This window comes from Moschus berezovskii, chromosome 15 (genome assembly GCF_049115385.1).
Source record: "Moschus berezovskii isolate FMDL1 chromosome 15, NW_MosBer_1.0, whole genome shotgun sequence".
NCBI lineage: Eukaryota > Metazoa > Chordata > Mammalia > Artiodactyla > Moschidae > Moschus > Moschus berezovskii.
In genome coordinates this window covers 9,014,245-9,040,023 of record NC_142474.1, presented here as the reverse complement: position 1 = coordinate 9,040,023, position 25,779 = coordinate 9,014,245, and the positions used below count along the sequence as shown (strand labels likewise).

At 49.4% G+C, this 25,779-nt stretch overlaps 4 protein-coding genes across 6 annotated transcripts; 2 read left to right on the top strand and 2 right to left on the bottom strand.

The window, feature by feature from the left end:
- Window positions 1-18: 18 nt before the first annotated feature.
- On the top strand, window positions 19-16,263 carry ZSWIM3 (zinc finger SWIM-type containing 3). 2 transcript variants are annotated; one of them, XM_055437855.2, is made up of 3 exons: window positions 494-550; window positions 12,368-12,452; window positions 14,196-16,263. In XM_055437855.2, the coding sequence occupies exon 3, from the start codon at window positions 14,263-14,265 to the stop codon at window positions 16,117-16,119; it is 1,857 nt and encodes a 618-aa protein (XP_055293830.2). In that variant the 5' UTR covers window positions 494-550; window positions 12,368-12,452; window positions 14,196-14,262; the 3' UTR covers window positions 16,120-16,263. The 2 variants fall into 2 exon arrangements, with proteins under 2 accessions (XP_055293822.2, XP_055293830.2); XM_055437847.2 differs by lacking the exon at window positions 12,368-12,452 and having other exon boundaries at window positions 19-550.
- Window positions 16,264-17,162: 899 nt separating this feature from the next.
- ZSWIM1 (zinc finger SWIM-type containing 1) lies at window positions 17,163-20,853 on the top strand. 2 transcript variants are annotated; one of them, XM_055437903.2, is made up of 3 exons: window positions 17,163-17,721; window positions 18,812-19,749; window positions 19,891-20,853. In XM_055437903.2, the coding sequence occupies exons 2-3, from the start codon at window positions 18,958-18,960 to the stop codon at window positions 20,326-20,328; spliced, it is 1,230 nt and encodes a 409-aa protein (XP_055293878.2). In that variant the 5' UTR covers window positions 17,163-17,721; window positions 18,812-18,957; the 3' UTR covers window positions 20,329-20,853. The 2 variants fall into 2 exon arrangements, with proteins under 2 accessions (XP_055293878.2, XP_055293871.2); XM_055437896.2 differs by having other exon boundaries at window positions 17,165-17,721; window positions 18,812-20,853.
- Window positions 20,820-22,742, bottom strand: SPATA25 (spermatogenesis associated 25). Its single transcript, XM_055437986.2, has 2 exons — window positions 22,573-22,742; window positions 20,820-22,188 (listed from the first exon to the last, which is right to left on the bottom strand). The coding sequence occupies exons 1-2, from the start codon at window positions 22,625-22,627 to the stop codon at window positions 21,587-21,589; spliced, it is 657 nt and encodes a 218-aa protein (XP_055293961.2). The 5' UTR covers window positions 22,628-22,742; the 3' UTR covers window positions 20,820-21,586.
- Window positions 22,743-22,938: 196 nt separating this feature from the next.
- NEURL2 (neuralized E3 ubiquitin protein ligase 2) lies at window positions 22,939-25,683 on the bottom strand. The gene is made up of 2 exons (XM_055437976.2): window positions 24,942-25,683; window positions 22,939-23,784 (listed from the first exon to the last, which is right to left on the bottom strand). The coding sequence occupies exons 1-2, from the start codon at window positions 25,681-25,683 to the stop codon at window positions 23,669-23,671; spliced, it is 858 nt and encodes a 285-aa protein (XP_055293951.1). The 3' UTR covers window positions 22,939-23,668.
- Window positions 25,684-25,779: the final 96 nt, after the last annotated feature.

The following is a 25,779-nucleotide window of genomic DNA, read 5'->3' as shown; positions in this document are numbered from 1 at the left end:
CTAAGAAAAAGGGAAAGCCTACCTCCTCTTCATGACTGGTCGGTGCTCCTGTCAGTCTTCGGATGGGCGAGCCCATCTGTCCTCTAGGAATTGGGGGAAATGAGTGCCAGTCCGGCGAACCCATGCGTGATTGGATAAGACGGTGAGGGGGCGGAGCCTCGAGGCAGCATAATAAGGGATCAGTGTCATTTTCCCCACTTGTCAGAAAGCAAGCCCACCTAACCCACGGCAACCCTCTGTGGCCGAGGGCTTCTCCTGAGCTCCGTAACAAGGCACCCAATAGAGGCCCGCTCTTAAGGCATCCTGGGGACCGCCAGCCTGTAGACCCTCCTAGGTGACCTCTGATCCCCGGTGTTGATCTTAGTGCAGCCCCTGGGTGGGCCGCGGGGGCGGCCATGGAGCTCGGGAGCTGCTTCAAGACCTACGATGACTTCAAGGAGTGCTTCAGCGCCTACAAAAAGGAGAACAAGTGTTCCTTCATTCTCAGGGACTGCGTCTCCGTCCGGTACCACAACCTCAACCACGGCACCTCTATCCGCGAGGACATCCTGTAAGGGCGTGGCGGGGGCGGCGCAGGAGGGTGGGGAGGAGGCCCGTTGGTCCCAAAAAGGAGGGCGGCCTGGAGGAGGGAGTGCACCCGGGCGCCCCCACCCCGCCCCGTCTCTGAGCAGTTCCACATTGAGCACCTGCTTGGTGCCTGGGGAAAAGCGCAAAACCTCCACAGGCATCGCCTTTTTTGACCCCGCACGTTAACCTCCACTCATTCACGCCTTCATTCCCAGCTTTTCTGGAATTCATGACGACTGCAGGTTATCCCATTTTTTGAGCGCCTGCCATATCCCAGACACAAAGTATGGCCTTCACGATGGATTAAAAACGCCTTGGCGAGAGTTTTGTTCATGTCTTCTCTTTACAAAGCAGTGACACTGATCAGTTATTGGTTGATTAGATTGGTCATTCATTCTCTCATTCTTTCCTTAGTTCTGTAAATGGTTCTCGAGCTCCAGAGGTTAACAAACCGGTTTTCAAACACTTCCCATGTCCGAGGCAGCGTTCTCTATTCTCCATACGCTTTCACCCACAGGGGTGTATTGAAAATCACAGGTAAATGTTAGTTTTCCCATTTGGCAGACGAGAAAAGAGGCTTGGAGGCTAAGCTAAGGGTTGAAAACTCAATTGCCTTCAGGACTCAGGTGAAACAGCCCCGTGCAAGAAAACTGAATTTTAATTTAACTATATGAAAAGGAATGATGAAATAATCAACACCAGGTCTTTGTGCTAGGGAGAGTAGACTGGGCAAAATGGAGAGCAGGCCAATTAACTCCAGCTGATGGCCTCCATGCCAGAGTGAAGATCCAATGTCCCCAGATAAGGGGCAAATGGAGTTAGCACTACAGGCTTTATGTGAATGTGTCCACTTTTTAAAAATTGGAGATCAATACACGTGTGAACAGGCACTCTATGGCCAACTCTGAGAGTCAAAGTGCATCTGAGTTTGAGACCTCTAGGTTAAGACATTTGGCCAAAGCTCACTCTCTGGCCAGGCAGGCGGTGTTTTTTTTCCCTGCTCTGAAGTCCAGTGCTGTGCTGGGTACAGATAAATATGAATAAGTAACTAAACTTGCCCTCAAAGAGCTTGAGATGGCGTAGTACACGGACTAGTGTGTGACAAATGCTTTATTAGATATGTGCGGAGGCAGAAGTGTCTGGGAAGACAGAAAAGGCTTCACACTGGAAGTAATGGTTTCTGCTGGGCTGTGAATGAAAGCAGAAGGCTAGTGCAGAAGTTCAGTGGTTAATATCAAGTATCACAGAGGGGTTTGACCAGAAGGAGCTGTGAAGATACAAATATATGAAAGGATGTAGCATGTTTGAGAAACAGTATAGGATGCCATACCTGGCAGGAGGTCATGTCAGTTGCAGTTCACCCATCAATAAAAGCTTCCCTTGTGGCTTTACTGTAAAGAATCCACCTGCAACACGGAAGACTTGGGTTCAATCCTGGGTTGGGAAGATCCCCTGGAGAAGGGAAAGGCTACCCACTCCAGTGCTCTGGCCTGGAGAATTCCATGGACTGTTTAGTCCATGGGGTCACAAAGAGTTCGACACAACTGAGAGACTTTTCATCAGTAAAAGGTCTTTGAGCTTCCCTGGTGGCTCAGATGGTAAAGAGTCTGCCTGCAGTGCAGGAGAGTGGGGTTTGATCCCTGAATTGGGAAGATGCCCTGGAGAAGGGCATGGCTACCCAATCCAGTACTTTATGGAGAATCCCATAAAGTATGACTGTGAGGTGTTTGGACTTTGATCTATGCCTGTAGCATCTTTGTAAGCAGTGAAATAATGCAAAAAAAAAAAAGTGCCCTGCTTCAAACTGCTTAACAGTATAAGCCAGATAAAGTGCAATAGCCTCCCCATTGCCCTCTTGATGAAGTCCAGGACTGTTACTGACCTAGATGGCTCACCAGACCATCTAACCCTTTTGACCTCCCCATCTTGCACTGTGTGCTCCATACCCACCGACTCTTACCCCATGATCAGCCCCTGTCCCAAGCCCATGGCTTCCTAGTCCTTGCACTTAACCACTTCTACTGGTTAGAATAACCTTGTCCATCACTTCCTCAAACATCAGTTGTTTTGTATACTATCCTCTCTGTACCGTATATCCTGAACTACAATTTACCTAACATTTTTCTTTAAATTGTTCTAATATTCAAAGAAACTGTAGAACCAATCTAAGTAATACTATATAAGAAGTAACAGTATGGTGGCCAAAAAATAGTATATCTTTTATAAGTAACTATTCAACATTCTTGTGTTATCTGCAGTCATTTTGGACCACTTGTGGAAAACTCTTTCTTATCTAATTGTTACTTTTCCTTCAGATACTAGCTTAATTTCCAAAAAGCCTTTCTTAACTCCCTGAAGGTTAGGTTCAGTGCTCCTACTCTGTGTTCTGACAGCGCTTGTTGTAGCTCTTTGCACATCCTTTTGGAATATAGTTCACAGAGGTTTTCCTGGTTTGCTGAGCTCTTTGAGGGAGGGACTCTGGCTTGCTATTTTTTGCATTCTCACTGATTGACACCATGCTGCTTGCTTAGAGTCAAGTCCAAACGCCTCATAAATGCACCTAGACACCTTTCGGGTGGATCACCTCCAGGGTCTAGCACGGGGCTTGTCCCACAGCAGGCCTTAAGTAACGGCATCGAGTATTAAATGTATAACTCAGCGAAACTGGTGCTGCAGGGACTCAGAGAAAAGTCACAGTGGGCTGGGGAAGTAAGAGAGACAAGGAGGCTTGAGCTGGGCCCTAGAGACAGGGAGGTGTCAGGAGATGCATTTTCTATCTGCTGCTGTAACAAATTACCACAAACACAGTGATGAGAGCAACACAAATTTAGTAGCTTGCCGGTTAGAAGTCAGGCACAGATCTGACTGGGCTAAAACCGAGGCATCAGCAGAGTTGTATTTCTTTCTGGAGCCCCTGTGCATGTGTGCTAAGTCACTTCAGTCATGTCTGACTCTTCGCAACTTTATGGACTATAGCCCACCAGGCTCCTCTGTCCATGGGATTCTCTAGGCAAGAATACCTCGGTGGGTTGTCGTGTCCTCCAGGGGATCTTCCTGACCCAGGTATCTAACCCAAGTCTCCTGAGGCTCCTGCGTTGCAAGCGGCTTCTTTACCTCTGAGCCACTGGGGGAGCCCCTGGAGTGCCTGCAAGAGGTCCATATTCAAGCCTTCCAGCTTCTAGAAGCTGTCCACATTCCTTGACTCATGGTCCCCTTCCTCCATCTTCAAACCAGCAATGGCTGGTGTAGTCCTCAAATCATATCACTCTGACCCTGCTTTGTTCCATCTCCTTCTCTGGCGCCCCTTCTGCCTCCCTCTTCCATTTTTTAGGATCCTGTGATTTTATTAGGCCTGCCCAGATAATCTAGGATAATTTCCCTTTTAAAATATCAGGTAATTAGTAAGCTTGATTCCATCTGCAATCTTAATTCTCCTTTGCCATCTAACCCAACATATTGACAAATTTTTAGAGATGAGGCAGTTGGCATCTCCAGGGGCCCATCTGCCTATCACAGGAGGGTTAACATGCTGGAGGGAGACGTGGTATGTGAGCTAGTGCATATGTTTGCATTCTGTACCTGGAAGGCAATGAGGCAACATACTTGGCTAGAAGGAAGATTTATGCTGGAGCAGTACCAAAAAGAATGGCAGGGACTTAGCTAACAGAGGTGCAGATTGGTTTTATTTATTTTTGCAGGTTGAACAGTTTTTAAAATGAATTTGTTTTCAAGTGGTCAATATAGTCATTTAATTTTTTTTTTAATTTCAAATTACATCAAAGTTTGCACAAGGCAGTGTCCCTTCCAGTTTGTTATCTAGAGACAACCACTCTTATCTTCCTGACATACTCTGAGCTTGAAAAAATATATCTTGTGTGTACCTGCTGCTGCTGCTGCTGCAAAGTCGCTTCAGTCGTGTCCGACTCTGTGCGACCCCATAGACGGCAGCCCACCAGGCTCCCCCGTCCCTGGGATTCTCCGGGCAAGAACACTGGAGTGGGTTGCCATTTCCTTCTCCATGTGTGTACATATAAACCTTTAAAAAAAAAAAAACACAGGTGACTCTTTTTTTTTTTTTTTTGGCAGCAACGCACCACATGTGGAATCTTAGTTCCCTAGCCAGGGATCGAACTTGGGCCCCCTGCATTAGTGTCTTAACCTCTGGACCATTGGGGAAGTCCCTTGCATACTACTTTTACATATCATTCTGCATCTTGTTTTTCTCACTTATCAATGTATTTTGGAGATTACTCCACATCACTCCATTGTATGAGCCATTTAATTCATTGATTTTAGCGATTGTTAACTGAAAACTTACTCCATGCTAGTGTCTGGAAACAGTGTTGAAAAACATGAGTTGAGTCCCTGCCTTCATAGAGCTTTCCCTCCAGTCAGGGAGACAAATATTAAACTCTAACTGCAGAAATAACGATTTCCTTAAAATAGTAGTAAGAGGGAATTCCCTGTTGGTCCAGTGGTTAGAACTCTAATTTCCCTGCCAAGGGCCCAGTTTCCCTCTCTGGTCAGCCTCAAAACCAATCAGTCAATCAATAAATAAAATAGTAGTAAGAGTCTAGGAAAGACTAGTAGTAAGAGCCAAAGGAAAAGTCTAGGGTGCCAGGCGGGGAATGACAAGGAACTTTAATTTTGTACATGTTGTGGGTGTTAGCTGACACTTGATACCAGTGCAGGCTCTTGGGGAGGAAAAAACAGCCATCCCTGATATTTTGTGGAGATAAGTTTACAAGGCACATTCACCTCCTTACCTAACTTGGCCCTCTGAATCTCCTTGTCAGAAGTAGGTTTCACTCCCATTAAATGAATTAATACATGTAAAGTGTTTATCATAAGGCCCACTACATGAAAAATATTCCATGAATATTATTGCCTTTATAATAATGTTATTGTGCAGATGGGGGAAACGGCCAGGAGAAGTTGAATGTTAAGAGGACTGAAAGTTCTACCTCTCTGCTTTACATTAAGGCTCCTAGTTTCATTATGTAACTCTTTGAAGGCGGTTTCCCACTGGTTCCTCTGTTCTTGAGCAAAAGGCAAGAGAGAAGGTAGATACAGTCAAGGCAGGTAAGGAGCAGAGGCCCGGGTAGTCAAGACTTGGAAAGAGGAAAATAAGAGAACCTGTAACAAAAACCACCCCCAGCCCCAAAATCACCTGGTGGGAGCCAGGGAAGTCTGAATTTGGTGTACAGTTACAGTCAAAGAAAATAAGAATGTGCAGAAAGGAGCGAGCAAGTTGGAGCAGGGGGAGGGGTAAGATTTCTTTCTGTTTTCTATTTTGGCCGCACCATGCAGCATGTGAGATCTTAGTTCCCCAACCAGGAGTTGAACCTGCGCCCCCTGCATTGGAAGCACAGAGTCTTAACTACTGGATTGCCAGAGAAGTCACAAGATTTCCAGAAGTTGTTAAGAAAGCATCAGGGTGTTAGAACTGAAGATCAAACCCATCCTGTTTATTGCCACGGCTCCAAGTTCCCTCCTCAACCACTGGGCTGTAACATTATCCCAGTATTGATTCAGCCAACAAACTTCTGCTGCTACTGCTGCTGCTGCTAAGTCACTTCAGTCGTGTCCGACTCTGTAGTGAGAGGTAAAAAGGTTTGCCCCTCCAGGCTTGAGCTAGGGTAAAAAGATTGAGTGAATTGTGGTCTCTACCCTTGAGGATAATCATATGCCAGAGCTAGTTTGGGAGGAAGTGAATTCTGAGTAGCTCAGGCCTTCAGCAGAGAGGGAGTGACTGCTTGTTGGGGTGTTGTAAAGGGTGTGCTTGGAGCTTGTGTTGGATACTGGCTCTGTGCCAGAGCGCACTGAGTTGGGCTTTTTGAGTGATGTATGGATGTGTGGGATGAGCACTTCTCTTGTGGGACTGGAGGACAGGTGGGGGAAATGTTTTCAGGGAGTAATTTAGCAGAGCACTGTTTCCAGCAACCAGATGGTCATACTACTGGTGGTCAGGCGAGATGATTTTAAGTGTTTATGTTAATATCTAAACATAAAGATCCTTATTAAATAAAGTGAACTGATTTAAAGAAAACCACTTGAAAATACTAATACAAAGGTTATAGGAATGGCTATAGCAGATGGCAAGGGGGTTGGTGATTCCTTGAAATTCAGGAAAAGCTGGTATATCTGTTAAAAGTGAGAGCTCTGAAGTCAGAAAGACAGGCTTTAACTCTGACCTGGGGCAAGACTTTTAATTTCCATGACACAGTTTCATCCTCTGCAAAATGAGGAGGATGTGGTAAAGATTACATAAAATACATGTAGTGCTTTAAGCACAGTAATATTTGCCAAAGTCTTAACTGTAGTACGTGACAGAAAATGGTAGGTATTTTTAAAAGAGTCAGAGAATTGTGTCGTGGGGGTTACTACTAAATGACCCAAAATTGCAATCAGCTGAGAGATTCTGTGATTTTTACACCCAGTTTCCCTTCCCATATTTTTATGTATGGCTGTTATGTGTGTTTTTCTTTTAGTTGTGTCTTTTGGGGATTGATAGTCTTCAGACAGTCCATGAAGTATTCTGTTGTCTTTCTCCATTGCTGTTCAGTCTAATAGCTACTTTTTTGAACACTGGAACACGTTCCCAAAAAAGTATTCAAAAAAGGTAGCTATTAGACTGAAGACTACCGACCTCAACATGAATCAGTCATAGGTTACATATAGATATATCCCCTCCCTTTTGAACCTCCCTCCTCTGCTAAGGATTTTACAGACATTTTATTTAATCCTCATCACACCCTTTGAATTAAGCCTTTGTTATCTGAGTTTTCATTTTGCACATATCCCTGGTGGCTCAGACGGTAAAGCATCTGTGTACAATGCAGGAGACCTGGGTTCAATCCCTGGGTCGGGAAGATCCCCTGGAGAAGGAAATGGCAACCCACTCCAGTACTGTTGCCTGGAAATCCCATGGGCAGAGGAGCCTGGTAGGCTACAGTCCATGGAATTGCAAAGAGTTAGACATGAATGAGCAACTTCACTGTCTTTCTTTTCTAGTCACAAGGCTGTGTAGGAAAGCAAAAATCATACTAACAAACCAGCCACTTTTAAAATTAGTTACTACTTAGTCATTCCTTCTTGCTTATCTCCACCAATTCCATCAACATCTTTGGTAGTCAGTTTCTGGCTAATGAATAGATGAGGTGAACCTTAGGATCAGCGAAGTGAAGTCGCTCAATCGTGTCTGACTCTTTGTGACCCCATGGACTGTAGCCTAACAGGCTCCTCGGTCCATAGGATTCTCCAGGCAAGAATACTGGAGTGGGTTGCCATTTCCTTCTCCAGGAGATCTTCCCAGCCCAGGGATTGAACCCAGGTCTCCCGTATTGTAGGCAGACGCTTTACCATCTAAGCCACCAGGGAAGTCCTCCGGATAATACAGTGCAAATAAAATTGATTGCAAACTGAAACAGCACGTCTTCCAAGAGTTGTGGTACTTGGTGAAGTCCCTGAGAGTCACGATAGAGAAATCCTTACATTCCCCACAGCCTTATGCCAGCTGACAGATGGAGAAGGGAAATCAAGGACAATGATGTGATACAGACTGGAAAAGCAAAGGATTTGCAGAGCAAAAAATTAAATTAGGTCCTTGGGAAACATGATAAAGCACAGGAATATTTTGGTAAAATTGACCTTTATATATTGCAAAAGTGAGCCAGGAAATAAAGTATAAAAGTGTTTTGGGGAAATACATTAGGAAAAAAAAAAGTTGATTCTTCAAGTGGTTCTTTGATTATTCTAAGAATTGGCAGACAGCCACCATTATAGCTTGTTGTTCAGTTGCTGAGTTGTATCCAACTCTCTGCAACCCCGTGGACTGAAGCACATCAGGCTTCTCTCTCCACTGTCTCCCAGAGCTTGCTCAAACTCATGTCCACTGAGTTGGTGATGCTGTCAAACCATCTCATCTTCTGCCACCCTCTTCTTTTGCCTTCAGTCTTTCCCAGCATCAGGGTCTTTTCCAGTAAGTCAGCTCTTCACATCAGGTGGCCAAAGTATTAGAGCTTCAACTTCAGCATCAGTTCTTCCAATGAATATTCAGGGTTGGTTTCCTTTAGGATGGACTGGTTGGATCTCCTTGCAGTCCAAGGGAGTCTCAAGCGTCTTCTCTAGCACCACAATTTGAAAGCATCACTTCTGCAATGTTCAGCCTTCTTTATAGTCGAACTCTCACATCTCTACTTGACTTAAATTTCATTACATACAATATTTTCATAATTTTCATCTCATTTTTTAAAGATCTGCTCAAATCTTTTTTCTACTATTTTCTATAAAACATGGATTCTGAAAATGTCTTTTGGGCTGTAATTAACTGAAAATCCTGACTCAAAATGCCTTATTTCTTAGCCCAGAGAAGGTGATTGTTTCAGCAGCTCAGGCTTTTCCATTCTTTCCACTCTGCCATCTACAGGTCTCAGCTTTGTCCTCAGGATGTCTCACCACATGGCACATATGTAGGAGTCACATTCAGAAGAAAAAGCCTGCCTTGCTTTCCTACAGACTTCCTATCCTGTTTCCTTGCAGAATTTGGCTGGTATCCATGGCCATTCTTAACAAGATTACCTTAATTAGCTTAGACCAGCCCTGAAGCACTTTAGCTGTGTGGGGGAGGAATGACAGACTGAATGAAACTGGCCGGAAGGAAGGAAGGAGGGGGATGGGGGATGTTGAATTAATTACCAACCAGTCCTGCCTCTTTTTTTTTAATTGAAGAATAGTTGAGGGAAAGTCGTGCTCAAAATTCTCCAAGCCAGGCTTCAGCAATATGTGAACCGTGAACTCCCAGATGTTCAAGCAGGTTTTAGAAAAGGCAGAGGCACCCGAGATCAAATTGCCAACATCCACTGGATCATGGAGAAAGCAAGAGAGTTCCAGAAAAACATCTATTTCTGCTTCATTGACTCTGCCAAAGCCTTTGACTGTGTGGATCACAATAAACTGTGGAACATTCTGAAAGAGATGGGAATACCAGACCACCTGACCTGCCTCTTGAGAAACCTGTATGCAGGTCAGGAAGCAACAGTCAGAACTGTACATGGAACAACAGACTGGTTCCAAATAGGAAAAGGAGTACGTCAAGGCTGTATATTGTCACCCTGCTTATTTAACTTATATGCAGAGTACATCATGAGGAACGCTGGGCTAGAAGAAGCACAAGCTGGAATCAAGATTGCCGGGAGAAATATCAATAACCTCAGATATGCAGATGACACCACCCTTATGGCAGAAAGTGAAGAGGAACTCAAAAGCCTCTTGATGAAAGTGAAAGAGGAGAGTGAAAAGGTTGGCTTGAAGCTCAACATTCAGAAAACAAAGATCATGGCATCTGGTCCCATCACTTCATGGGAAATAGATGGAAAAACAGTGGAAACAGTGTCAGACTTTATTTTTTTGGGCTCCAAAATCACTGCAGATGCTGATTGCAGCCATGAAGTTAAAAGACTCCTTGGAAGGAAAGTTATGACCAACCTTGATAGTATATTAAAAAGCAGAGACATTACTTTGCCAACCAAGGTCCATCTAGTCAAGGCTATGGTTTATCCCGTGGTCATGTATGGATGTGAGAGTTGGACTGTGAAGAAAGCTGATCGCCGAAGAATTGATGCTTTTGAACTGTGGTGTTGGAGAAGACTCTTGAGAGTCCCTTGGACTGCAAGGAGATCCAACCAGTCCATTCTAGAGGTGATCAATCCTGGGTGTCCACTGGAAGGACTGATGCTAAAGCTGAAACTGCAATACTTTGGCCACCTCATGCTCCTAGTTGACTCACTGGAAAAGACTCTGATGCTGGGAGGGATTGGGGGCGGGAGAAGACAGGGACGACAGAGAATGAGATGGCTGGATGGCATCACCGACTCGATGGACATGAGTTTGAATGAACTCTGGGAGTTGGTGATGGACAGGGAGGCCTGGCGTGCTGTGATTCATGGGGCCGCGGAGAGTCGGACACAACTGAGCGACTGAACTGAACTGAAGTCACTTCAGTCATGTCCGACTCTGTGTGGCACTATGGACTGTACAGCCCACCAGGCTCCTCTGTCCATGGGATTCTCCAGGCAAGAATACCAGAGTGGGTTGCCATGCCCTCGTCCAGGGGACCTTCCCAACCCAGGGATCACACTTGAGTCTCTGCCATCTCCTGCGTTGGCAGGCGGGTTCTCTACCACTGGCGCCACTGGGAAGCCTCACTTCCCTTTCAGTCATAGTGATTATTCTTGGGTCAGGCACTGATTATTCAGAGACCAGTGCTCTGGTTATTTCTATATTTATAGATAAGACTTGGAGGCTGAGAGGAAATGAAGTGACTTGTTCACTTTCACACAGCTAAGTGGTAAAGCTGGAAATTGAGATCTTCTGAGTCTGTTCCTAACTCAGATTATGTTGTCTAAAATGGCTTGACTGCACCTGTAAAGATTCTGTTCATTGCTCGAGATGCAGTTTACATGCAGCAAGGACACAAATCTCATGTGAAATTAATCAAAAGCTTTAGATCTCTTCCAATCCCCATAGTCAGGGGGAATTAGTCTTTATTCAGTTATAAGTGTATTGTTTGTACCTCTGTTTAACCTTTCACTTAGTTCTGACTTTTCTGATCATCTGTGTACTAATCTCCCTGCTCAACAGACTTTGACAGTAGAGCCTAATTTGTCGCCATCACCTTCTGAGCAACTAGTATAATGTTTGGTAGACTTAGTAGACTTAGTAAATGTTTGAAATTAAACAAAGGACTTGTCCAAAGTTACAGTTAATCGTAGTGCCAGGATAGAAGCCAAGTCACCTGACAGAACTCTCCTAGTGATCTCCCTAATGTACTGCTCATACTGTCAGATGAATTTTCTGTCACGCAGTCACTCATTTAACGTGTTCTGAGCACCTACTCTGTGCCAGGTGCAGTACTGGGCACTGGAAGTACACTGAGGGCACAGTCCAATTAGAGGAAAATAAACACCTACAGAGTAGATTTGGCTGACTGCCTTCCTCCAGGTCCTGGCTGAGCATGCAGGGATAGAAGCACTGAGGGGGATTCAGAAGTATAAAACCCTATCCCTGTCTTGAAGGGAGTCTGTGCCTTCCCTTGGGAGAGAGAAATAAATATAGATTAAAATTACTAAACTGCTCCAAGAATTCTTCCCAAAGACTTGTGTATTTTACTGTGTGTAAGTTACAGCTCAATACCAAAGATTAAGAGAAGCAGGAAAAAATGCCAGAGGCTTTAACCTAGGGCCTCTGAAGTTTGAAGTGCTTGATGCCAACAAGCACAGTATGTTTAGAGATCTTTAAGGACATTATTGAACCTGAGCAAAGTATTGAGGGTCAAGTTGAGGAAGGTAAAAATGAGAATTCAGAAGGAGAAATATTTTGGAAGGAGACAGGCAATATAATGGTTAACTACATAGACTGTAGCCAAGAAGGCTTAGTTCAAATCCCAGATCCTCCAGTTTTAGCCTGAGGATTAAATCCCAGATTCTCATGCTTGAGAAGCTCTTTAAGCTTGTTGCCCCATCTGTAAAATGTGGATGGTAGAACCCTTTTATTAGAATGAAATGAGGCATGTAAGGGGTTTTCATGGAACTTGGCATGTAGTAATCCTTATACATGTAATACTGGGAGATATGAATTTAAAAGACTTAATATATTGGATATATACCTGGAAAAGGAGGAATTAAAGAGAATGCTGATGTCTCCACAGGGAGGTTCAGTGGTTAATGAACCAGGAAAAGGGGAAAGAATTTTATGGTTGGCACTCACCAGTGTCTTTTTTTTTCTCCTTTTTTTTGACTAGGTTAACAAGCATGGATTATGAGCACATAATGTCAATACAATGTGATGAGCTAAGATCTATGCCAAGATATTGAGCCAGCGGAAGGGTAGGGCCCATCCTGAGGGCTTGGGGGAGGCAAGGTAGTTGCACATAGTCCTGAAGGATGAGTTAGCTCTGAGATGACGACGGGTGGGTAGGGCATTCCAGACAGAGAGACAACACGAGCAAAGCACAGAGGTGAGACACAGTGTAGGGAGCCCGGGAAGCAGTTGGTCTTTCTAGAGTACAATAAAACAAGACGGTGGGGTTCGTGGGAAACAGGTGGGAGAGTCAGGTGGAGGCTGTCACGCGGTCACACCTTGCTGGCCTTGTCATACCACTGGGCCGCTCCCTGAGCCAGGGATGACGTGGCCGCCCCTCTGCTGTGCACACAGCAGGTGCGGGCATATTTGGCCTCAGGCCCCTCCGCCCTGTTATTTCAAGCCAGACATCCTATTTCTCTAAGCTTGCCCCACAGGGTGAGCAAACAGGACCAACTGGATCAGAGTGTTTGGAAAGGGTTGTGTCATGCCATGCCAGAGGCTGAGATTTTTTTTTCCCCTTCACTAATCTTTGGGTTGGGACCTCTCTGAGGAGGCAGGGGTGTGACCTGTCCCACCCACTTGTGGTCCCTGAGTCATTCAGCCAGCCCATCTTTGACAAGCATCTGCTGAAAGAATAGCATTTGTGCTAGGTGCTTAGAATACACTGAGGATTGATTTACTCTTGCCACTTGAAAACAGCCCCATCCAATTGGAAAAGTACTGCATAAACACCCAAGAATAGATCACAAGGCTTAGGAGCTGTAATAACAGCAGATGACTCCTATTTAGAATAAATAAAAGGCTGAACCAGGCTCTGGGCTAAATATTATGCCTGTGGCTTATTTAAATCTCGTAACAACCCTATTTAATTTTATTTTATGATGTTAAGGAAACTGCATACAGAGAGGTGAAGTAACTTGCCCAAGGTTACCAGCTTCGGAGTGGCAGAGCCTGGATTCAAATCCAGAGAGTCAGCCTCCAGCCTCCCCACTGTGTAACCGCTACTGCCACCCAGAAAACCTGCTAAGCCTTTTGTTTCAAATAAATGCTATGAATCTAAAGTAAGGAGCAATTACTGTGGCTTGAGGGCATCCATAAAGGTTTCCTGGAGAAGGTAGGACCTGATTTGGGCCTCGAAGATAGAAAGGGGGGAGAGAACAGATATTCATTTTAATTACCAGTCTCCTTTGAGTAGGCACTTTCAGCCTAGAACGGCAAAGCCAGCAGAATCCCAGGGACCATCTAGCCTCAGGGTTCTCACTCTCTCAGGATGTAGACATTTTTCTTTAAGTCAAAGACGAACCCAGATCTTTCCTCTTAGAAAGCCCAGATCCACCCTAACCCCTGAGACCTCTTTTATTTTTGCTGCCTGGAGGAGGAGGCAGAGAAGGCAATGGCTCCCTGAAAGCAGGAATGAAAGGACACTTTAGACAGCAGGTCACCAGTTCTGCTGCTGTTTTTCTATATCTTATATCTTTGCCTCAGCTTGACAACTGCAGATGGGGAAATGAGAGTAAATAAAAGGAGTTGGAGCTTAGAACATCTGTAGATGCAAATGAAGGGTGTTTTAATTGGAGGGGGTCTTGAAGAAAGACCTGAATACTTTGGGACTGGAGAGTGAATGTAAATCTTTCTCTCCCATATCCTATACCACACTGTGGTCCCCAGGAAATGTATCAGGCACTGTGAGTCCCTACAGGGCCTAGACTTGTAAAAGAAAAGTGGGTGATCAGCACCTGTTTCATTGTTTCTTCTGCCTTCCCTAGATATGTGCAGGTGAAATTTGTCTGTATTCGGACCCAGTCAAACAGGAAGAGAGCAGCAGAAGCAGACATGTGCCCAGCATACTTGCTCCTGCGGTACAATGAGAAACTGGATAGACTGTTCATCAGTGAACTCAACACACAGCATATACACATTGACTCTAAAACCACGGGTCCTAGAGGAGACGCCACTGGCAAATCTCAGAAGAAACTCCAATCTGCACAGCCCACGATCAACAAAGACCTCGGCACAGCTGCCAAGTCCCCGGTTGAACCATCGTTTTGCTTAGACAAGGTCCAAATACCCACCAAGCCAGAGCAGGAGGGCATCACTCCTTCTGACCTGGCCAAGATAGCCAAAGTGATGAAGAACTTTCTTAAGGTGGACGTGGGTTCCATGGCCTCCTTCAGTGTGGGCAGCAGCCAAGACCTGGACCGGCTCAGTTTCCAGAGCAGCAAGATGAGTGATCTGTTTGTCCGCTTCCCAGAGAATCTCTTGCTGCACCGGGTGGAGAATGCCCAGGGCCACATCCTCTACGCTTTCCTGGTGGAGAGCAAGGAGCGAGAGGGTCGGGTGGTGCACTTCGCGGTGCTCAAGGCCGAGACAGCCACCTCCGTGGCCAAGATGCTGAGCATCTTTACGGAGTTCAACTCAGATTGGCCCAAGGTCAAGGTGGTCTTTGTGGACCCGTCCTTCCCTCACCGAGCCATCCTGCAGGAGGTCTTCCCCGCTGCCCGCACCCTCCTCTCCATCTACCACACGACCCGACTCTTGGAGAAGAAGCTGCATCGTAGTTCCGCAGATCCATCCTTTAAACGGCTCATGAAGGAAGCCCTGCGGGAGGCCGTGTTTGTCACCTCCGAGGCAAGCCTGCAAAATCTCTGCCAGATGTCCCGGGCCCTGCTCGACGAGCAGCTCTTCAGCTTCCTGCAGGCCCACTGGTTCTCCTGTGAACTGCTGTGGTACATGCACGTCAGGAAGGGCCTGCACGCCTGTAGCACCTACATGGACAGCCTGGACATCGTCACCAGCAAGGTGTCGAGCCTCTTCCGGGAGCAGCAGTCCCTGCTGGACTGCATCCTCCGCTTCGTGGATTACATAGACTTCTTTAACACCAAAGGCGTGAAGAACTTGCCCACCGCTCCCCCCAAGTTAAAGAGAGCCCGGTCAGCAAGCACAGCCCCCAAGTCCAAGAAGCCTTTCGGCATCTGCGGAGGGAGCCTCAGCAGGCCCCCTGTGCAGGAGGCCAAGCCAGAGCAGGTGCAGGGGCCGCTGCGGCAGCCTCCCCAGGGGCAGCCCTCGCAGGGCGGCATGCTGGCCTCCTTACGCCAGAGAGGCTCCGATCTGGCCTACAAGCTGTGCCACAATGAGTGGGTGGTGGTGCAGAGCTCCACGCACCTGGTGGACGTGGCTGGCTGCACGGTGGACGTGCAGCTGCTCGAGGACTCCCAGCAGGTGAGCAAAGACGGCTGCAGCTGCAGCTGCTTCTTTCAGCAGCGGTACCACCTGCCGTGCCGGCACATCCTGGCGCTGCTGCACACCAGCCAGAGGCCTGTGAGCGAAGCCATGGTGTGCCGCCGGTGGCAGAAGAGGTACCAGCACCTCCTCGGGCCCAGCGGGGAGCTCCAGGAGCCCGTTCTGATCCCAGCAGATGCAGGCCAGCCAGGGGAGCCGGGACGGAATGACATGATTCAGGACTTAAGCAGGGAGCTCGCAAACCTGCTGATGCAGAGTGAGGGACCAGAGCTGGAGGAGCGCTGCTCCACGCTGCGCAAGATTGTGGACATCTGGGCAGCCCCCCGCCAGCCTCCTGAGCCCAGTCACCGGCCGGGGGACTTCAGGGATGTGGGCCGCCTCCCTTTCCTCTGGGGAAAGCAGGAGGAAGGGGAGGGACTGGCTCCTGTTGGTACCACCATTCACAGTTGAAGCACTTGCACTGGCACACTAGGCTGCCAACCCCTCTCCCTAGCAGTCTGAGAGCTCAAAGCAGGCAGGACACGCTCGGGGTCAGCATTTTAACCAACGTCTTTCTAGGTAGGGTTAGGAAAATGGTTCTGAGGGAAAGAAGAGGAACCCTACTGTGTGACAGTCCTTTGAATCTGCCCCATTTCTGCCCTGCCTTTGGTTTTCCTTGGGAGCCTCATTCATTGTTCAAGGCCAAAGTTATCTCCATGCAGAAAGGTCATTCCTCTTCCTCCCTCAATCCCTGAGATCAGATCTTACTAACTTTACAGAGATGATGACCCAGCCCCAGGATAGGGGGAGATAAAACGGACCTGGTTTCAGGGACTAAAGGGAAGGAGGGTGCTACTTGGCTGTTGCTGCTCTTGACAAAGAGTTTGTTTTTACTTTTATTCATATCAAAGTTTTGTTTCTGTTATTTAAATAAAAGCAAATAAGCAAGAGAAATGTGTTCTGCCTGAACAGGGAAGGAATCTGGGTATTGTGCAGCCAAATAGAGTCCAGTGTCTCAAGTTCAGTGATTAGCAACCCGCCCCTTGCGTCACCCTCTTCCTGCAACCAAGTCTTCAATATAGACTTCAGGCTGCCTCATATTCTAGCCCAAAGAAGCCAAATAGATTGGGAGGGAAGAAACCTGTGTCCAAGACTTGACTGCCCTCAACTTGCTATGGGACTGTGGGCAAGTCCTTAATTTCTTTGACCCCAGTTTCCTCATCTGCAAAAACTAATCCGTTGGCCTGTTCTAATTCCAGTTTCCCTTCTAGATTCAATGGAGGTTTAAGCACCAACACAAACTTTTGTTTTGCTAGTTTGTAATCTTAGTCAACTAAAGCCTGGTTGCTTCCCAGCTTTCCAAGAATCATCTTCAACGGAACCGAGGTCAAAACGTGGTAGTCAATCCTGCTTCTTGCACTAGTTCACCATGACCTTAACAGTCACAACACTATTCTGGATCTTGCCTGTAGAATACTGGAGGGGTTGGGCTGAGCAACACCCTGGTTCAGTTCTCTCAAGAAGATCTCGACCTCCTCAATTCCGAGAGTTGGGCCCCTCGACCCTTGTTGGAGAAGCAAAATTTGAGACCCTGGCCTCAGCTTCCCGATAAGACAGAAGAGACAGTACAATCACACAGGCACCACTTCCTACCCTCCTGGGCCTTTGGAATTTAACTAGAAAAAAAAAAAAAAAAAACCTTGAAACACTGCTATCTATTTTCTTTTTGCTTTTTGGACTCTGAGGGCGTTTCCATAGTAACCCGCCCTTCCAGCCCTCTTCCCAGACGTGTAGTCCCGCAGTTTTCAGCTTCAGGGCTCAGACTCCAAAGGATGCTAGTGTCTTCAGGCTTTCATTGGTTGCCGCCAGCCGAGCCCCTCGTAACCCTGGTAGCAGTGCCCGCCCACAAGTCGCCGGGCTATGATTGGTCGTTGCCACAAAGTCCGAAAGCGAATTCCTCAGGCCATTGGCCCGAGTCACGGGAAGCTGGCGCCGCGGTTGGTGAGACTAGAGGTCAGTCAGAGTCAGAGGCAGGGTCAAATAGGGAGAAATGGCGGCGGAGCCAAGCTGTGGGTGAGTAATTCCTGAAGGGGTGGAGGTGTGAGGCAGCTGGTGACCGGTGTCTCCATGACACAGCCCCCAAAGGGGTGGGAGGTTGACTTCTCTTCTGGCTCTGGCCAGACCCCGAATGCGAACGTCAGACATCCACCTCTAATCCTGCCACCTGGGTTAGAGGTGAGAGGTCAGAGGCCGCATCCCCTTTCTGCCTCTGGTTTTTTACTGTGGCAAAAAATCTCGAGCCAAAGACTCAGCTTCCAGCTACTTACTGAGTGATGGTAGGCAAGTCACTTAACTTCTTTGAGCCTCAGTTTCTCATCTGTAAAATGGGGACAGCAACCGGTTTGAGGGGCTAAATAGAGGAAACATTTGAACAAAGTATTACAGTTAATAGAGGGATTTACATATAGGGAGGAAAGACTTATGAACACTTGTTAACCCCTGTTTTCGGTTGAAGGGATTGAGGCTCAGAGGGATCACTGACTGACCCAAGATCACACAGTAAGTCTGGAGCAATTGCAGTTCTCTTGTATATACCAGGACCAATGAAAGAATGAAGGCCAAGAAGTAAATACAAAGTGAAAGTGAAGTCGCTCAGTCGTGTCCGACCCTTAGCGACCCCACGGACTGCAGCCTACCAGGCTCCTCCATCCATGGGATTTTCTAGGCAAGAGTACTGGAGTGGCTTGCCATTGCCTTCTCCGATATAGTCACTAGCTGTACAAATACAAAGTGCTGTACAAATATTTTAAATATTTAAGGAGAAAAAAAGGCAGCTTCGCCCTTCACACTCACTCAAATCTCCTGGCACCAAAACCTTCCGTGCTGACTTATCAATTAGCTCTCAGCTCCAAGTCATCCTCCCACCACCCAGAGAGGGCTTCCTTGGCCACCTTGGCTAAGGCATCCCTCCCTCCTCCAGCCTACCCTTACCCCGTTTTAGGGTCTTTATAAACTCCATTATCTGGTACAACCTTGTTAGTTTACATGTTTATTGCGTATCCCTCAGAGCAGTGCTGACAGTCAAGGAATAAAATATTGTTTGGATGAATAACTGAAGAGCCAAGCCCCTGCTGCCTCCTTAAACCTCTTTTCTTCTCCATAGGCCCATCTTTGGATTAAGATCTGGGGTCTACAGCCTAGCCTCAAGCCTTGACTTAGTTGGAGCTTGAGAGAGGGGGAACCTTCTGTTTGGCAGCCGCACAGAGCAAATATTTTGACCTTGGCATCGAGACATTTCCCATCTCCCCCATGGCGCTGACAGTGCTGAATGAGCTCCTGATTGAGGACCCAAGCCCACCCCTGCTGCTCTACCAGCTTAACAAGACTGCCCAGTTAGAGACCCTCAACTATCAGAGCTGCTATATGCAGAGGGTCTTTACCCATTTTCCGGAGATCTTATTTATCCACCGGACCTATAACCCAAGGGGCGAGGTGTTATACACCTTCCTGGTGGATGGACCCCGGGTGCCGCTGGACGGTTATCTTTCCCGGGCAGTCTACTTCACCATTCTTGCCAAGGAGGATGCTGAAGGCTTGGCCCACATGTTCCAGGTGTTCAAGAAGTTTAACCCAGCATGGGAGAGAGTCTGTACCATTCTGGTGGATCCCTACTTCCTCATGCTGCCCACCCTCACTATGGAGTTCCCCGCAGCTGAGGTCCTGCTCTCGGCCTTCCACATCTGTAAGTTCCTCCAGGGCAAGTTCTGTCAACTGGCCCTCGAGCAGCCAGTGGAGAGGCTGCTCCTGACCGCCTTGCGGAGCACCATGTGCTCGGCCACGGCCGGGAACCTGCGGAAGCTGTACACGCTGCTGAGCACCTGCATCCCGCCAGCCCAGCTGCCCACACTCCACTCACACTGGCTGCTCAACGACCGCATCTGGCTGGCCCACCGCTGGAGAAGCCAAGCTGAGAGCAGCCGCTATTTTCAGAGCCTGGAGGTCACCACCCGCCTCCTCAGCCAGTTTTTTGGCACCACCCCAGCGGTGGAAAAAGGCATGAGCGCCCTGCTCCGGTACCTGCAGCAGAACTCGGGAGACAAGGTGAGTTTTAACCTGGGCCCGAGTCCCCCGAACCATTACACCCCCTTGGAGGGCAGTCCCGAAAGCCCCAAAGTGGAGCAGTTGGTGGAAGCCTGCATCCAGCACTCACTTAATGCCATCTGCACGGGGCCGGCCGCCCAGCTCTGCCTGGGTGAACTTGCTGTGGTCCAGAAATCCATGCATCTCATCGGCTCGGGTTCCGAAAAGGTGAACATACAGATCCTGGAGGACACCCACAGAGTGCAGCCCCAGCCCCCGGCCAGCTGCAGCTGCTACTTCAACCAGGCCTTCCACCTGCCCTGCCGCCACATCCTGGCCATGCTCAGCGCCCACCACCAGGAGCTCCAGCCCGACATGCTGCCTGCTGAGTGGCCGGCAGGCTGTGCTCCCAGCCTCAGTGACATCCTGGGCAGCACATGGAGTGAGACCCTGGAGAAGCGCTTGACTGTGGCTCTCCTTACAGAGGAGGTGAGTCAGCTCCTGCAGCATTGCAGCCAGGAGGAGTTTGAACGGCGGTACAGCACCCTGCGGGAGCTGGCCGACAGCTGGATCGGCCCTTATGAGCAGGTCCAACTCTGATTACCCGTGATGCTCACCCTCGTGTATCACTCACATCCCCCCACACCCTCCCCCCAACACTCACACTGCTGTACTTCCTCAGACCCTCCTTCCAGGGAAGAAGCACAAGGGTCTTCTCTTCTGCAGCCTGCTACCCATGTGTCTAGATTTCTAAAACAGGAGGCAGCAAAGCTGACCTGTAAAGAGCCCGATAGTCAATATCCTAGACTTAGCTGGGCACTTACAGCCTATTGTATATTCCTGGTTCTTTGTTGTGTGGGTTGTTTTTTTTTCCCCCTAACCTTTTCAAAAAGTAAAACCCATTCTTAGCTCAAGGGCCTTAACAGGTAATAGCTGCTCTAGGATAAGAGATAAGACCCTGAGTGAAGATCAAGATTGGGACTTGGTAAGAGGTTCCACAGTCATGAGATGACACGTTATCCACAGAGCAAAAGGCCCCCCTGAGGCTGAGAGCCTGGCTGTCAGCCTCACCACCCACCACGCTCCACCATCCTGAGGTTATTAAAGTGAATGTTGTCTGTTTTAGTACTTGTCTAGTTTTTTGTCTCGTAGAAGGAAGTTTAGGAAATACTGGATTGGCCAAAATGTTCGGGTTTTTCTGTAACATGTTAGGAAAAACCCGAACAACCTTTTTGGCCACCCCAATACTATAGAACGACTAGACTCTATAGAGTCTGACATTACATTGCAAATCCTGGTTTCTTCCCTGTCTGTTTTCTGTGGCCTGGTGCTACCTTTTACTTGCTCTGGGACTTGGGGCAAGTCACCTAAGCCACAATTCATTCACCTGTAAAAATGGAGCTTTCCCAGAGCACTGGTAAGATGAGAGGAGAATGGGAATGTGATGGACTAATGCCCAGTGGGTGCTCAAATAAGAGTTAATGTTCCTTCCTTGCCTGTGGTCTCAGCTGCCCTCAGCGGAATGAGAAGCAAAAGGCAGGAGAAAAGTGCACATTGCCTAGGGCTTTGCGCAAGAATTCTGATGGGAGTACCAAAACGGTACAAAAGCACTCTCCACTCTCCAAGCAGGGCCGTCTACCTCAGTAATTCTCATTGTAACTACTCTGATCAAAGACCCATGTCCCAGCTTAATGGTTTCTGGGAACTTCCTGGGGTCTGGGCCCTGAATGGGCCAGTATTTGTCAGAGTGGCTCAGACCACCACCTTATTCCAGTCCCTGCCATAGGCACCACCAACCCTGCCTGCCCAAAAACCATACGGAGAAGCCACCCTATGTGTCTGGTGCTATTTCATCCAGCTACAAGTAGGAGCCAGGAGGCTGGCCTCTCCGGGATCTTGCTAAGGCCATCGGCCCAGAGGCTGTGCGGGTCTGCACCTGTGCCCACTGGGTCCCCTCCACAGCCCCCTCCGGCTCCGGATGGGCCATCATGAAAGCTTGAGCCGCCCGGATCAGGTCCTCCTCGCGCAGGCCCGGGACGGGCACGGTGGGGATACCAGCGATCATCATGGCCAAGGTCAGGATGCAGATGTCGGGCTGGGAGCTGGCCGCCTTCCCCCTTGCTTCGGCAGGCATCAGCGGAGCCCCAGGTGACAGCCCGCACAGCAGCAGGGGCGCAGGCCTGCTGGGGCTGCCCCGCTGCTGGGCTCTGCTTCCGGAGCAGCTGTGCCCCCGGCCCAGGCTCTCCGGCTGCCTCCCGGCAGGGAATCTGTAGCCGTGCCAGTTGTGCTCCAGCCTCGCTGGCTCCCAGCCAGCGCCCCCGGGGGCCGGGCCCCAGGCCTGGGCAGCAGGCATCACCCGCTCAGCTTTCTGGCTCAGCGGGCCTTGTCCGCCAGAGGCTGCCACCCCTGGCTCCATAGGACTATGGAGGCCAAGAGATGGGCCCGGAGAAGCCGCCCCACCTGCGGAGACAGGAATGGGATGGAGTGTTATTCTTGGTCTCAGAGGAGGAGGAGGCCCTGAGGGGCAGGGCATAGGAGCGGAGCGCTGGGATCCGGAGCAATTAAGACCAGCCCAAGAGGACGGTCTGGTGGCTGGGAACTGGGTTTTACTCACATCCACACCCCAAAGCAGTCCCGAATGCAGGTAGGTGATGGAGCCGTGTTTGTTGAATGCATGAATGAACAAGTGGGTGGCTTTTAGCCAGGACTTTGGGAATGGCTTTCTTCAAAGAGAACTGACTCCAGGGCAAGCCCCAAAATGCCCAGCAGAACCGCCACCTCCCCAGAGCCAGGACTCAGGTTCTCAGGAAGTTGTACACCCTCCAGTTCCGAAAGCCCCCTCACCTCGGCCAGAAGACGGAAGACCTGGCTGAATCTGTGGAGACATGAAATAGGACATGGCTGCCCCAAAGCCCCTATTTGTGAGGGAACAGTCATCTGCCTCCTGTCCCACCTTCTCCACCCTTCTAGAATGTCACCTCATAGTCCTTCCCTTTTACACTTGGAACCCACCTCACAGGATTGACCTGTTCATTCTAGAACCTGCACATGACAATGGATGGTGCTAAAAGAGTGCTGGACCAGGAACTGGGCATTCTAGGTTCTTGCCTTTACCTTGGGCAAGTCAGCTGGACAGTTCTGTTCCTTGACACCCTTATCTATAAGATGGGGGAAATGACTGCCCACTACTTCACCGGAAGTTATGAAGGATCAAATGTTATTTGTATGGAAGAAACGATCAGAGACACAGAGGAGTCGGGTGCTTTGTGCCCTGTAGTGTGTGAGGAGGAGACCCTGTGTTCGTTCATTTGCTGTGAGTCCTTGGACAGATACATTCCCATCTGTGAAATGATGTAGCTGGTCTAGGGCATTGGTTCTCACTCCAGGCTGCATGTTAGATTCTCTCTGAAGCTTTTAGAAATCCTGATGCTCAGCCTTATCCCGGAGTTACCTAAATCAGAATCCCAGGGTCAGACCCAGTAAGCAGTATTTTTCAAAGTTTCTCAAGGGGTTACACCATATGCCAAAGTTGAGACCTCTGCTTGAGGGAAATGCTTCTCAACCCTGGCTATTCCTTAGTATCTCGAGGGGAACTTTTGCAAAACCAATGTCCTTTGACAAATCAAATGAGAATCTCTGGAGACAGGGCCCGGAGCGCTGGCAATCTATCTTAGATCATGCATGAGTAGTCAGGCTAGGAGTCACTGGTCTAGGTGATGTCGAAATGCTCTTTCTCTCACCTGCCCTGCTGACCCCCAGTGAGTCTAAAAGAAATGCCCCTCACAGACTTCAGGGGCAAGGAGATCCTCCAAGGATCGGTGGCAACATCGGCTGTGTTTATTTCCATCCTGGCTGACAGCAACGTGGCCAGCTTCAGGGCAGGCACGCCTCTGGGACCAGGATGCACTCACTTGGCCCTGCTCCAGGCCGATGCCGGCCTTCACTCATACTTGCAGAAATCCTTAAGTCCTTTGGGCAGGTGGAGCCCATCAATGGCCAACCGGTGTACCACGCTCCTCTGGATCACCAGGCGGCACAGGGTCTGCAGGGACGGCACTGTGGAGAGAAGGCTGTCTAAGGCAAAAGCAACTGCGGGCGGGGGTCTGCCAAGGCCAGAACCCAGGTCTCAGTCTCGGCTTCGCTCTCCGGCTCGGGGCGTTTACAAGACAGATACGCGCCTCTTGCACAGCACTTCCCCAACACTGCAGCTCTGTCTCCTTGATATCATCACCCTGCTCCCTTCCCCTCCCTTAGCAGGGGTAGTGTCTGATAAACCTGCGCAACCCCAGCCTCCAGCACAGACCTGGCTCAGAGAGGGTTCTCGTCTACTGAAATCATAAAATGTGAATTCAGATGTATGACTTCCCAGGCGGTTCAGTGGTAAAGAACCCACTTGCCAACGCAGAAGCTGCAGGAGCCATGGGTTTCATCTCTGAGTCAGGCAGATCCCCTGGAGGAGGGCATGGCAACCCACTCCAGTATTCTTGCCCGGAAAATTCCATGGACAGAGAAGCCTGGTGGGCTGTGGTCCATAGGGTCGCAAAGAGTCGGAGGCAACTGAGTGACAGCACGCATGCACGCACGCTCAGATGTATAAAGGGCTTAATGGTGCTATCATGAACTAGACCTCAGGATTCAGAAGCTTTCACCTGGGGTTTAGAGGTGATGCCTTTAAACTCTGTATACTCACATCAGTGAGTTTGTCTAACAGACCTAATTTTCAGAGGACCAAAATCTAAAATTGGTTTAGAATTCATGCTCTAGGTTAATACAGAAAATAAATGGCAAAGCCAGAAAGGGGATTTAGAGGACATCCTAATTGATCACAGCCAAGATGGGTAAATCGAGGCCCAAAGCCAGGGGAACTGACTTGTCCAAGGCTACAGGCAGAGGCAGAATCTGAAGTCAGATTCCCCCCTCCACCTTTTTTTTTTTATTATTATTTATGTATTTATTTGGCTGTGCCAGGTCTTAGTTGAGGCATGCAAACTCCTAGCTGTGGCACGTGGGATCCAGTTCCCTGACCAGGGATGGAACCCCAGTCCCCTGCATTGGGCCCACGGAGTCCTAGCCACCAGGGAAGTCCCAGGTTCCCCAACTTCTAAAGCAACACTGGACAGACCAAGGCCTTGCCAGCTGGTTCAGAAGTCCTAGCAGGTTCCTGTCCCCGCTGGGGCCAGGAGGGGTCGCTGCCCAGGGGATGGGATACCTACAGCCATACTCCAGCTGGACCAACCGCACGCTCTTGGTGGAGGCGAAGACGTCCACCACGGCGTAGAGGGGCTGGGCGGCTGGCAGACCCCGGGCGCTGGGGCCCATGTCCTCGCCGTTGATGACGATATGCATGTCAGCCGTGCCGTCCGGGCGCGGGCAGAAGAGGACGCCCAGGCGGCTGCGGCGCGCGGTCGGAGGCAGCACATTCAGCTCGTAGAGCTGATCCAAGAGGTGGCTGTACAAACCCGGCCGGCTGCGGCCGACCAGGCGGTCGCGGGGAATTCGAAACTGCTCGATGCAGAGATACGGTTCCACCAGGAGGGCTGGGGGGCGACTCGGGGCCAGGGCCTCTGCCTCTGGGCGGCCCTCCCGGGGCACGCGGTTGTGATGGCGCGTGATGGCGAAGACCCAGGTGTGCCCGAGGCTGACCAGGTCGGGTAGCGAAAACTCGGGCACGGCGGCCAGACTGGCGGGGTCCAGCGCGGTCAGGCCGAGGCGCAGGTGCCCGCACCAGCCCAGCTCTTTCTCCTCGATCTCCACCAGGAACACCTGGCCGGGGGCCAGCGGCTCGCGACTGAAGCACACGCCGTGGGCGAAGCTCTCCACGCGGGTGGCCCGAGTCCCGGAGAGGTCCACGCGGATGTTGGCACCGTGCACTGGGTGGAAGCGGGTGGGAGGGGGCTCGGGGCGCGCCGGGCCCCACGGAGCACCCAGCCCCACGGGGTCGGAGACAGCAGCCATCTCCCGGCCATGGGGCAGACCGGCGGGCGCCGGGGGCTATTTTGGGCAGCAGACTCAGACGGCGACCGCGGGGGGAGCGGTGCACCATGTAAGGTA

Excerpts from the sequence above, each read along its gene's own strand:
- ZSWIM3 (XM_055437847.2), top strand. The coding sequence starts at position 396 with ATGGAGCTCGGGAGCTGCTTCAAGACCTACGATGACTTCAAGGAGTGC. Across the intron at positions 551-14,195 it reads TCTATCCGCGAGGACATCCT|ATATGTGCAGGTGAAATTTG; the intron begins GTAAGGGCGTGG and ends TGCCTTCCCTAG.
- ZSWIM1 (XM_055437896.2), top strand. The coding sequence starts at position 18,958 with ATGGCGCTGACAGTGCTGAATGAGCTCCTGATTGAGGACCCAAGCCCA.
- SPATA25 (XM_055437986.2), bottom strand. The coding sequence starts at position 22,627 with ATGTCCTATTTCATGTCTCCACAGATTCAGCCAGGTCTTCCGTCTTCT. Across the intron at positions 22,189-22,572 it reads TCTTCCGTCTTCTGGCCGAG|GTGGGGCGGCTTCTCCGGGC; the intron begins GTGAGGGGGCTT and ends CTGTCTCCGCAG.
- NEURL2 (XM_055437976.2), bottom strand. The coding sequence starts at position 25,683 with ATGGCTGCTGTCTCCGACCCCGTGGGGCTGGGTGCTCCGTGGGGCCCG. Across the intron at positions 23,785-24,941 it reads GGTCCAGCTGGAGTATGGCT|TGCCGTCCCTGCAGACCCTG; the intron begins GTAGGTATCCCA and ends TTCTCTCCACAG.